Source organism: Melospiza melodia, chromosome 1 (assembly GCF_035770615.1).
Source record: "Melospiza melodia melodia isolate bMelMel2 chromosome 1, bMelMel2.pri, whole genome shotgun sequence".
Classification (NCBI taxonomy): Eukaryota; Metazoa; Chordata; class Aves; order Passeriformes; family Passerellidae; genus Melospiza; species Melospiza melodia.
In genome coordinates this window covers 120,957,566-120,970,166 of record NC_086194.1, presented here as the reverse complement: position 1 = coordinate 120,970,166, position 12,601 = coordinate 120,957,566, and the positions used below count along the sequence as shown (strand labels likewise).

The following is a 12,601-nucleotide window of genomic DNA, read 5'->3' as shown; positions in this document are numbered from 1 at the left end:
GCAACATGGGCAGCTCTGGGATTTTTCAATGTCAAGGTGAGGGAACAGGGAAGCCCCAGGCTGCAGGAGCTCACAGGTGCTGCTCAGCACGGGGGTTCTGTGCTTTGTGTGTCACATCAGGCTGAGCTAATGCCCTGAGCTCTGTCATGGCTCTCCGAGAAGGAAGTTCTGGGGAACAGTAATTACAAGTACCCCAAAAGTCTGAAACACAATAGTAAAAATCAGACAGAAACAATGAAAGAGGTTTCTATAGCTGGAACTGGTATTCATAAACATTCTCAGACTAGCCTTAAGATACACATATACAAAAGAAGAAATAAACCGGAGTAGCTCCAAGTTATCAACATGGCAACAGTATAAAATTTTCTGGTAACATGAACATAATCCATGTGCTGTAGCACCAGAGTGTAGAGTTGCAGCACCTTTCTCTCATGCCTGTGTGCTGTCACTGTTTCACAGATGAGACTGAGCTGTAAGACAGTAATTACAGTGTAAGCTGTAATTCCTAAGAGTTGTGCAGAGCTGCTGGATGAAGTAAAGCAGGAAGGCAGCAATCAGGAGTTTAAAGTTGGAGGTTCTAAATAAGTTTTAACCTATAGAGCATGCAGCCAGTAACGAACCAGGGAAGCTGATGCTGAACTTGACTGGGGAAAAGGGATGCTCAGGAGAGAAGAGAGAACAATGTCAGAGTTGTGATAATAATGTTCTCTCCACTTCTGGTTTAAAAATGAAACCAAATCCATCAAGAACCTCTCCAAAAGACTGTCAGCATTTCTCTCCCAATGATGAGGAAGGGATGGAGATTTCCCAAAGCCTGTATTACATGCAGGACAAATGTGCTGCCTCAGGTACAGCCTGCCAGCGTTGGAAGAAGCAGCACACTGGTAACAGAGGGAGTTGGCTGCAGATGATGACAAGGAGTTAATCACATCACTGAGGTTACACAAGCAGTTTTTATTGCTATTCTAAAGGTACTTCGACAGGTTTTCATCCCTTCATGCAGCCCAGCCAGTGTTCAGCTGTTATGCAATCATTTTTGTTAACAATTCTTTACCAAAAGAAACATCTGACTGATCTTACAAAACTATAAAAGCATGAAAAAGAGAGAGACAGAACCTTTAAATCAGCTTCCCCATGAATAATTAACACAGACAAAGGTTATAATGGAAAGACATTTTATTTTTACCAGGTAACACCCCTCCCTGTATAAAGGAAGTAATGGAGAAAGGGAAAAAAAAACCCCAACAACCCCTCAAAACACTACTGTCACCATGAACACTTGAAAAGTCAGGTCTGAGAGCTGCAGCAAAAGCCTGCTCACATCTTTCATCACCACCGTGAGGCAGAGCTGGTTTTGCATTCCCCACAACCAGGTTCACATACAAAACAAGACTGATGCTGCCAGAGGCATTTTTAGCTCCTTGGGTCTCTTATGATAAACTTTAACAGACCTTGGGCATACTAATAAAGCTAAAAAAACCCAAAGAAAATAATTTTAAAATTCGTGGAACAGAGTTCTCTGTGCTAGTGCCACGTTCTTTTCAGCAGTAATTCGCTCTAAGATGTGCAAACTGTATTAGGGGGCTGAAAGCGTTAACTCTAATAAAAGATAACAGCCAACACACATATAAATAAGACTCGTTTCCTTTTTAAAACATCATGGGAAATTCCATTCCCATTGCATGATTGATGGAGACTTCCTAAATATTAATAAATATATTACAGATATTTACAAGCTTCTGATTTCCCCCTCTGACGCTGACGTGAAGTTCAGCCCGTAACTAGGACATGCTGGGCAGCACCACGGGCCGCTGGGCCAATGGCTGCAGTGCATTTGGGATGCTGGTGCAGGCAGGGAGGAGATGGAAAGCTAAAAATAGCCCCCTCTGCAGAGCCAGGCAACCAGCGAGCTGAGCTCCTTCAGGCTTCCTGCGACCAGCCAAGCCGCTGCTCCTCCGCTCACGGAATGAAATGCTGGGATAATGCGGAGCAACTGTGCCAGGGAGGAAGGGATGGAGCCAAGGGAGAGCAGCCCTCACACTGTGCCCTCTGGAGCCTGCCACAGCACGTGTCAGCAGCTTGGAGGGGTTTTCCCAGGGAAAAAGGGAGGTTGTCCGGGCCCTGGCCCATGGCAGCAACGGGGAGCCATCTGTACAACCACTGCGTTGTTTTTCAGTGTTTGTGCCCTGCTCAGCACAGCAGAGCCTGCCCTGAGCCAGGGACTTGTGGGACTTCAGGGCAGGCACAGGCTGGATAACAAAGCTCTGCCACTGCCCCAGAGCCACCCCCAGACACTGCCAGAGTGGGTCAGGGCACAGGCATGAAAGACTTGTTTGCCTTCACATGCTCAGGAGCTACTTAGTCCTTCATCCTGCCCGCTCTACAACATCCCAAATACCTCTCCAAGAGGAAAATAAATGTGCTGGATGCCCTGCACCTCGGTGGCCTGAGGACACCAGGGAAGCAGACTGTGAGCAGAGGACTGTGCAACTGAAACATGGCCTGGGCATCTCCATGAAAAAGTCCTGACAACAACAGGGCAGATGCAAAGTGAGATTTCCTGCGTTTGTTTCTGTCTGGTTCCCCTGGTGCACTGTGCAGCAAACACACAGCCTGTTTTGGCACAGAAACAAGACAAAGTGCTGATGTGACTGAGATCAGGCAACACTTCCAGCAACAGCAGAACCTTTCCCACCAGCCAGCCTGTGCTGCTCACCTGCAATCCTACATCCCTATCCCATGCCAGTACTCCAGGTGCCTTAACATGCAAGACACTTTTCCAGAGGTACCATGAGGAGAGGACTGTGACACCTGACCTTAAATGGGACAGTAATGAGGGAGAGTTAGCACTGAGCCCTGCTTTTCCTGTTTGCATTGGTTCAGAAAAAAAAATAGAAACTATTTCAATAAGCCCTACATATGTGAGAATTCTCATTTTCCAAGGGGGCTTTTAAGAAAAAAATAAGGATGGCTGACTCCCTGGGAAGGTTTACAGAGACTTTTGCATGTGCTTTTCAAATCAGCCTAAAAGAGACGATATGGATGGCTGCTCCAAAGGCTGCCAAATGGGAGCCAAGCAGCCCTGGTGCCTCCCAGCCTGGGCACTTTGCCTTGCCAGGGCCAGAGGGGCAGTCTGCCTCTTGGGCTTTTTGGACAGAGGAAGCTGTTTTGCTTAATACACCTTTAAAATTATGTTATGGAAGTCCAGTCCCAGCTACTTTGGAGCAGTTCTGAGGTATCTCTCATTAACTCAAAGAATAGAAATGTTAATAAATAGATCTGAAACTTTTCTGCTATGTCATTCTATAATACACTGCTATATAGATATTAAATATGCCTCAGGGTATTAAAAAATTTATGAAAAAAGTTACAGTAGTTGATTTCAAGTATTAATAACTTGGCTATGTTAGCTTGTTTTTAAATACCAAAAAGATCTGGCCCCAAATTATTGACTAAACTCTGGCTATGACTGAATTAAAAAAAAAAGTATTCTGAATGTAAAAAAAAGTGCAAAAAAGCATGAGAAGTCAGTTAACATTGTAAAATTGTTGGAACTTCTAAACAATTAGTCTAGCACTCCCTTGTGAGTGAATTAAAAAGGGGGAAAGAATGAAAAAAAGATTAAAGAAAAAAAAGAGATTGCTCCCAATCTGAGAGAGCACTGTCCCAAATTTCAGCTGAACACGAATTTTTACAGCCAAGTTATAAACCCCAGAAAAAATGGGGCTACAAGTGGATATGCTGTCAGACAGAACTCTAGCAGTATCTGTGTGCTCCATTATAATACAAATTTACACCTTACTCACTGCTTTCTCTGAGTAACCACGAGAACAATTTTACAGGTATTCAGTTAAAATTAGAAGCCTCCCTTATTTCCCATACTCCCCATAAACTGTACAACTTTGTCTACTACTAAAATTCACTGCTACTAGTAGTCATTATCATACATTCAAGATAGAAAGTGAACTACTAAAACCTGCTCAGGAGTCACTCAGAAGGACACTAAGGCTTAAGAAGTACAGCAGCTCAGGGGTACGACCGGCCACACGGGCCAAGAGCTTTGTCACCTGCTTTGCCCCAGGACACTGACACTGCAGAGTCCCGTGCTGAGCCCTGATCTCAGAGCAACCAAATGGGTCAAAGGAAGACGGGAGCTGCTCATGCTGGGTGCCTGCTGGGTGTGAGCATTCCGAGGGTGGGAATGCAACAGGACCTACTGTTTGCTAGTGTGCTAACGGTGACACTGTGCTAGATCTGGCTCTCCACCAGACACCTGCTCTCAGCTCATCTCCTGAAAAATGATTGAAAGCATGGTTAAAAAAAGAGTGAAAGCGAGAAAAGGCTTTCTCATTTTGATGCACATGTACAAAAGAGGCAACAATTTCCAACTGTTGATGTCTCCCAGTGCAAGCAGCTGCCCCGTCATGTATCGCCCTGCACAGATCCCAGCACAGCTCTGTGTCTCTGGGAGCTGCTGGAGCAGGAAACCCTGTGACTGAAGGCAAACCCAAGCCAGTCAGGTGGAACAAAGCAACGGGGTGACGATCCAGACCCAGTGACCTGGCTGATGGATGATGACCTGGTGGAGCTGAAGCAAAGCAGAAGGCACAGGCTCAGACCTCGTTGATCGTCCTTTCCGAGGGGCAGTACTCCGAGGTTCCTGCTGAGGACATGTAGAAGGATTGCGTTTTCCTTTTTAACCTGGCTCGCTTGTTGGCCAGGGACAGGCTGCGCCGGCTTGAGTTGATGATTTCTGAGATGAACTTCTTGCAGTCCACACAAACCTCCATTGTGCTCCAGTCCTCCATTAATTCTTTGGGAAACTCTTCGTGCGACTTATCCACAGACTTGGACCTTGAGGTCAACCTGAAAGGCAAAAGAGCAGGATCTGTCACGTTATCTGTCAGCTTGGCTGCAGGCCCTAGAAAAAATCACATCAGAAAGGTCTGGATTTAAATTTTCCTTCCTATGTCCCAAATTGCTCCAAAAACTGGAGACAACAGCTTCTGCCTGGATTGGTAAGGTTGCAGGGTCACTGACTGAGAGTGTGTGTAACATTTACATCCTGGCAAAAACAATCTTCCTAGTAACTAAAAATAGCTGATGTTTTTGGCTAATCTACACAGCACCATAGCAATGGTGATCTATGCAGAGAGTTTATACAGCAAATTCCCTCAAAAAGGAGCATTTCTTTTATATTTGATTAGCCTTGAAAACCATCCATGTATAAGATATAAATCCAACAGATAACTTCATAATATTAAAGTGAAAAAATTACAAAAATTTGAGTAAGAAAAATTAGGGGGAAAGGAGATAAATCTGTGCACTAGATATCATTTAATTCTCATTCAGTGGGTCATTTCAGCCTATAAGATTTATCTCCAAAGAGTCCATTCACACCAGAAAAAAAAAGACATGTTAAGGATATTTTCTCAGAGGTCCTACAGAAATACAGTCATCCCAGACTCTCATTATTTTTCAGCTGGAATGTGAAAAAGGTTTAAGACACTGTTAGGTTGCTATTTCTGTAAATCAAAGCAATGACTAGAAGAGACCTGGCTTTTCAGGTATCAGGAAAGTTACTACAGGCATTAGAAACATGGCCAGCTACAAACAGGTGAGCAGCATGTTCATGATTGATAAGCAGCACGAAACATTTGGGCAACATTTGCAACAGACACAAGTGAGGCTGGGCTGTCTCTCACCTGCTCCGCAGGGAATGGTGGTGACTGGTAGAGGGTTTCTCTGGCCTCATGAAGCTTTCTCCCCTTTGCAAGGTTGAGGGTCCCAGGGAGAAGATGGGGAGGGTGGAGTATGGCTTCGATGGCAGCCGCATCTGTTGGGGACAGCACAAGGCACGTGCAGCATCATTACAAAGGCTGCAGCTTTTTAGAAAGGCTCAAAACAGAAGTTTCCTTACTTACTTTTTTGCAACACTGTGAGCATACAGGCCTGTGTAAAAAACAAGAGCATGAATCAGTCCATTGGGAAAAATTATGCTTAAATCAAGAATAAGGGATTTCAGGAGATAGAAACCTGCCCCCCTCCATCCTCCCCTTAAACAAACATATTTATTTTTAAAGCTTCTTCAAAACAGTAACTTCAATCATAACATGAAGCCAGAAGCAAGGAGAAATGCTGAACAAGAATGGCATCTAAATCAAAAAACAGGGGAAAAAAAGAAAAATAAACTGGTTTTCCTCTAAAGAGACCTCTTCTGGTAAGTGAGACCAAAACTCAGTGATGACATAGATCTTCTGACTTATTGTCTCACTGTTAACTGAAAATTTATAATTTTGCCTGCAAATATTCTTCTTGCATTTCCCCTGCCTCAATACTCAAAAAAAATAAATTGCCTTGAAATGTTTTCCCCAAACACAGAGGTTGTAGAACTGTTGAGTGGGGAGCCTGAGTAAATTCCATGTTGCTTTCTCAAAAGCATTAAAAAAACCAACAGTTGTTTCTCTCACTTTTAGTCAAGAGTTTCAGTCCAAGGAAGCAGTTCAGTCATTTACAAATGAAATGTTTCTGCATACTTTTTTCTTTTTTTTTAACACAGACTGTTAGAGAAATAAACCAAACCAACAGTATACAGCAAAAATTTTTGAGGGTTTCTGATGTATAAATCGATCATTTTTCCTATGAAATTGTACTAATTTATTAACAGACATAAAATATTTACCTCTTGCAGAACTGACAAGTGTAAGACCAGGTAAAGAAAGAAAACCTTCTTGTTCGACAGCAAAAGCAGAGCTGGAGGAAGAAGAACAGAGGAATGCAGAGTGTTAAGCACAGTCCCACACAGTGATGACTTCACTGACCAGTTGCTGTTGGCAAGGTCACAGTGCCAGGTCTACATCCAGTTCTGGGTCTGTACTTCTAAGATGACATTGAGAACAAGGTCCAATGTATCTTCATATATTTAGAATTAAGCCTTTAATTGTTTTGCCTAAATTAAATACTTGCTCATTAACTAGATAACTTTGGTTAGAAATAAAAGCAAACAATTTTAATAGTGGGGTAAATTAATTAAATCCTCAACCTACTTTGAGATTTGAGAAAAGCTCATTACTAAGATTTATATGTCATGACAATAGGCAACAGCTGAATCTAATGAATGACATTATAAGATTATTGTTCCTCTGCCTGAAATGTATTAAACCTTTAAAATAAATCTGCACATTAGACACAGGTAGGCCTGTAGATAAAATACACAGTGAAGTCAAAATAGGCTTTTTGAAGGTGTCCAAGAAGCACAGATTAAAAGTGGGAGAAAAGGATGCTGCTTCTACTGGAAGTACCAATCTCCAATCTGCAGTTTACAGAAAAATGCATTAGTGAAGGGGTCTCTAAAATTAAACCTCCTTCTGGTTGCATCACTTCTCTGAAGGCTTTAATTCCCTCTAAGCTAGATAGTAAGGGTTCACATATGAAGAACTTGTAGTTTTCTGTTGCTATCTGTAATTCTATTTTCTGGAACAGAAAAGGTAACCAAACCTGCAGAAGGCATGGGGACAGAAATCACCTCAGTCAATGAAGTTCAAATCAGACACATACAGATACACTCTGATAATTGCAAATGTTACTGCATTTTAAAGGCAATCCTAACAAACAAGGTGTTTCCATGAAAAGTTTTGATGTTTCTGGACATCACTCCCCTAAATGGCACACATTTAGGGGGATGTTTGGTGGATAACTCTTCTTTCTCTCCAACAGAGGGTAAGAAACAAATGTGTAAATGGGAGGTTTGTGCAACTGGCCTCTCTCAGTACCCTTCAGAGCCTCCTCAGACTGAGCCCTACCTTTCCTTTCTTGAGAGCAGTGTAGACATCTTTATATTGCTGGTACTTCTCCAGCTCGGCCTTCACAAGCACCTGACGGATGTGCATGACCTCCTCCACTGTCAGAGCCAGACATTCCACGGGGTAACAGAACTCCTCCTGGAAGCCAAAAACCCCATATTATTTCAAAGACAAATGGCTTCTTCCAGAGTTCAACTTAGACAACCAGCCACCTGGTTAGTAACTCCAGAAACAGGGGGTTTCTCCCATCAAACTGGAATAGCACTGGCTCATTCATGGGCATCACATGAGTCTCAAACCACTGGAAGCTGCATAAATGTGATGTAAATGATTTTATGTTCAGCCTTCACAATGATGACAGTTTTCTTCATCTTTCCTCCTCAAATCACTTGACTCTTCTCTCCATTTGTCTTTTATTGTGAACATTTGTTTCAAGCCAATCAACATTCAGATTTATAAATTGAAAGGGAAAATGAAATATGGTAGATGGCATTATTTTATGTATACTGTTTGAGGTATACATCAAATAATTTCTCTCAGACTTCGCGATGCCCAGAGTGGCCAAGGAAAGTTGTTAGTAGCCCATTCTAGCAAAAATTTTTATTCAGTGGTACCACATCTTAGTGCTGACATGATCAGAATCACACCAAGACTACAAAAACTTATATCAGCTCAGGCAGAAAAGTTGTCCTTTCTGCCCCAGAAAGTAACAGCAGCAATTTAAGCTTTACAGAATAATGCTCCAGTATCAAGCAGGTGAACTGGTTAGCCAGTGTTGCATTATAAATGGTAGAGACTCAAATAGAGAATTAACAGCACAACTTTCCACTTACAAAATTTTGAATTTGTTCTGTGTTGTAGCATTTAGGAGAATATTGAGTGCAGAATTCCTGAATTTGGTACCAGGGAATAAAAAGCACCAACCCAATTTGTAATTCAGCCCAGTAGTTGATTATACATTTCCAAAAGAAAGACAGAAACCTCTGTGGGAACTCCCATTGCTTAATGCTTAGTGAACCTTTTCAGTCAGCCCAGAGGGGCTACTGTGCAGTAATGACAATGACAGGCACTGCTCTCTGAATAAACGAAGGAAATTTCTCCTGCATACACAAAGACGTGGCTGACAGTTTGGAGATCTCGTTTACAAATTGAAGTGATGAATCGGATTAGTACGGAAATGCTCCATTTCCATGTACTCAGAGTTCTGTCTTTCCATCAGATTAAAAAGAAAATCCTTCTACATTGCAGACCTGGCAAACATTAGCATTTAGGAACCACCACATTTTTAAAAACTGTTGTCTTACCTATCTAGAAAGGGAACACAAAGAAACTTCACTCTGTTTAGGGTACCCCACAAAAGACTAGAATTGAGTTAACTTTGTTAGATTTGCCAGCTAAACCTTTGGGATATGGAAAACTAATTTTCTGGAAAAAAACAAACTGTATCAAAAGCAGCTGCAATTTGCTCTAAGGTGTAAAAGTGTACAGCCAAAACAAAGTATCTTCTGTTCCTTATGAGCAACTTTACAGCTAACCAGCAGCTCTCAGCATTTTGTTCTGGGTTCTTCCCATAGCAACTGCCTTGTTATGGGGAGGCACGGCTGAAGGCTGGGGCGGCACGGGTGAGGAAGTGGGTGGGAAAGCGGGATGCACACAATGCCAGCAAACCCCCCAGTCTGCATCCTGGGAGACTGAGGGAAACTATCCGAGGTGAATGAGCTGACTGAATGCTTGCAATCAACCAGAGCTTTGAGTCCTTTAGAAAGACATTTCTTACTTGAAGCTCTTCCTTCCCCCTCATGAACGCCCATTCCTTTAATTTACAGAACGATGACGTCGGGGAATATTGCTCCTTTGAAGAAATTCTGCGGATCTGCTATAGGTGTAGAGCACGTACTAGGGGAATAGTGTGGGCCTGTTGTCGTACCAATCAAAATGAATACCATTAAAATAGAAATAGCCAGCAGGCAGCAGGGGAAACATAGAAAATATTCACATGTTTAAATGCTAATGTTTTAATTCCAGTGGTTACACAAGGACAACAAAATGTTAATGCAACATTAAATGAAAGATAAATAATCAGTTTTCAGAAAACTGCTTGGGTTTTTTCTTTCCCTTTTCAGAATATAAATAAGTACACAAGAAAATATTTTTTCTACACTACCTCTAAGGCATTGAAATTAATTAAATTTTGCTAAGCACTGGCTAAACTTCATTGAACAATGATGCTTTGGAGTTATTGCTCAAACTTCAAACCTGCACCCAAATTCAGCAGCTCCAAGTGTGAGAGTACTCTCTGCAATACTCGCATATGACAGAACATGGTAAAGACAAAATGTGGTTTGAATGGTCTTGATTTTCCAGAATTACACTCAATACTCATTTTAATATTAAACACAAGCCAATATGCTTATTTTTAAAGGGGAAAAAAATATTATTTGCAAATACGATTTTGAACTTGAATTGTCCGTGATCCTCTTGGGGACTGGCTTAACTCTGACTATGCAATCATTTTATAAACACTATACCTTAAAGTGTGTATGTATAATTATTTTATGCAAGAAAAGCAGGTAGTAAGACTTGCATACCCATAATGTACTTTGTAGGTCATTCTCAGTGTACACACACCTAATAGGTTCTGATGACTAACACATTTTTACTCTAATGTATTCCTTCTTCTCATTAAAGGATGTCACTAGACATTCAAATGAGTTGCATTGGTAAATTGCAAAATGAATGCACGCCAGAGTGGCCTCTAAATTCTGCAATTCACAATTAGTCAGACATTCTAAACTCTTGCTCCTTTTGCAGACTAAAAGTTTCTAAAAGGTCAGCTCAGTGTATCTCAACTATAAACTCTCCTACAAGAGGGTTCACCCTTCCACTTATTGGTTGGGACAACAAAATGAAGGAAAAATTAAATAATTCATGTTCAGTTAACATAGGGGGTAAATTAAATACTTTTTATTTTCAGTGGCTTTGCCTTCCCTGATAGATGGATATGAGCTATTCTGCAAGTTCTGATACACAAGTGTGCTGAGGACCAAAACAATATATGGGCTTTCAAGTAAAGCAGATTGCAAATGCCCTCCCATTCTACATAGTGTACCTTGGGAGAAACATAAAACCTCATTCTTTTAAACATAGTCCAAGGATCACAATAGTTTTGCTGGATTTTTGCTGCAGGATCTTCATGTGCTGTAATATTTAAGGTCTGTCCCATTGATAATCTGGTGATGTTGCATTTTTAGTTTGCTGTCCTTTCAGAACTGATTTCTTTTCCCCGTGAGGTGATTGAAGACACACAAATATCCTACACACATTGAAATCAAAGTCAATCAGGTGCAATGTCCCAGCCTAAGCTGTAATTCTTGCCACAGCTGAGGAAGTGCTCCCCTAGGAGGGAACATGCTGGTGAAGGTGATTTCCAAAGCCAGCAAAAAGAAGGCAAACCTTTGCGGGTTTCCACCTGCTGGCAAAAGCTCTCTCACAGAGATAGTACATAGCCCCTGCCACCCCACACATGGCTGCTTCAACGGGATGAGAGCTGAGCAGAGAAGCTGTTTGCATAGTTGAAAAAAGTGGTCTGAAAGTCATCCTTGGAAATAAACTGGTTATCCTAGGAACCTGAACAATAGATAGGAAGCAGAGAAGCGAATGCTGTGTATAAATGAAACCATTAGCTTTGGTCCTCTGGGTCATGAAAAAAAAAAAAGATAATAAAAATAATAATTAAAAAAGCAAACAGACTGCAAAGGCACCCACAGGTAAATCTCAGGACACTGAATAGATCTCACTGATGAAGCACCAAATCAGCTCACTACAGCAACCACCAGGGCTGACCCCCACCAAAATCAGTGAGCCGCCCTGCCTTTCCATGTACCACTGGCAGGGTGACATGTCAAAAGGACTGTGTTTGGCACTTTTCCAAGTTAGTTTCCCCTCTCCACCTACTTGGGCCTAACTACCTCTGTCTGATGAGATGCCAGTTCACAAAATCATCATTAGTATGCAAGACAGAGCAGTTTCCTGCTAATCCTGCTAAGAGACTGTAGCAAACCCCTGCCTGGTTGCACTGGCATTGACAGCTATTTGCTGACAAGGCCTCTTTCACCTTGCAGAGAAACCAGGGTCACAGGAGCTGGTGATAAGAAATTAAACTCCATCAATCCTGGAGAAAGGGATAAAGAAGTGTGAGGTCAAATAAAAACGAAATTATACTCTGCACTTATTGAGAAGCATTCACTCTGGGAATGGCAATTTCACAGGTGCAACATCTGGAGCAGCCACTGGAAGAGGCTGGCATCCCTCTGGGAAGGAGAGAGTTGCAGAAAGCCAAAGCGTGGAACTGGGCCAGTGCCAGCATACCAGAACACATCTCCCAAAATGAAAAACAGGAGTTGAGGGAGGTGTCTGTTACACCCTAGAGGGCACTATTGCCAAGTTAAAGAATTAGCTCTCCAGGCATCAAATAAAATAGGTTCTTATTATCAGAACATCATTTCGCTACCAGCTTCCTTCTTTTTCACTTCAAAGTCAAAACCAAGTTAGGTGGCAGTTCTCTAGAGAGTAAAAAAAACCCAAAAAAACCCAAAACAAACAAACAAAAATCCCCTAAGCACAAAAGAAACTAGTAAAACCCCATCTGTTCCCAAATTAGCCTGACTTATCTAATGGCTTTTTCTCCCTTTTCCTTTAGTATTTTTCAGGGGGAATGGAATAATTGAATTAGTTTTCCTGCAATGATTTTATTTTTAATGTATTTTTCTAGGCTTATGCCAATGAACAGATTGACAGAG

The 12,601-nt window shown here is 41.8% G+C and overlaps 1 protein-coding gene across 4 annotated transcripts in view; it reads right to left on the bottom strand.

Annotated features, from left to right (window-relative positions):
• Positions 1 to 934: 934 nt before the first annotated feature.
• SPIRE1 (spire type actin nucleation factor 1) overlaps positions 935 to 12,601 on the bottom strand; it is a 130,697-nt gene continuing 119,030 nt past the window's right edge. For 3 of the 4 annotated variants that reach the window (XM_063165691.1, XM_063165700.1, XM_063165719.1), the window contains 6 exons: positions 11,256 to 11,429; positions 7,803 to 7,940; positions 6,683 to 6,753; positions 5,925 to 5,952; positions 5,706 to 5,836; positions 935 to 4,866 (listed from right to left, as the gene is read on the bottom strand). In XM_063165691.1, the coding sequence (XP_063021761.1) occupies positions 4,614 to 4,866; positions 5,706 to 5,836; positions 5,925 to 5,952; positions 6,683 to 6,753; positions 7,803 to 7,940; positions 11,256 to 11,429 (795 nt within the window). In that variant the 3' untranslated portion in view covers positions 935 to 4,613. The remainder of the gene's footprint in view (positions 4,867 to 5,705; positions 5,837 to 5,924; positions 5,953 to 6,682; positions 6,754 to 7,802; positions 7,941 to 11,255; positions 11,430 to 12,601) is intronic. The other variant, XM_063165710.1, reaches the window with a different exon arrangement.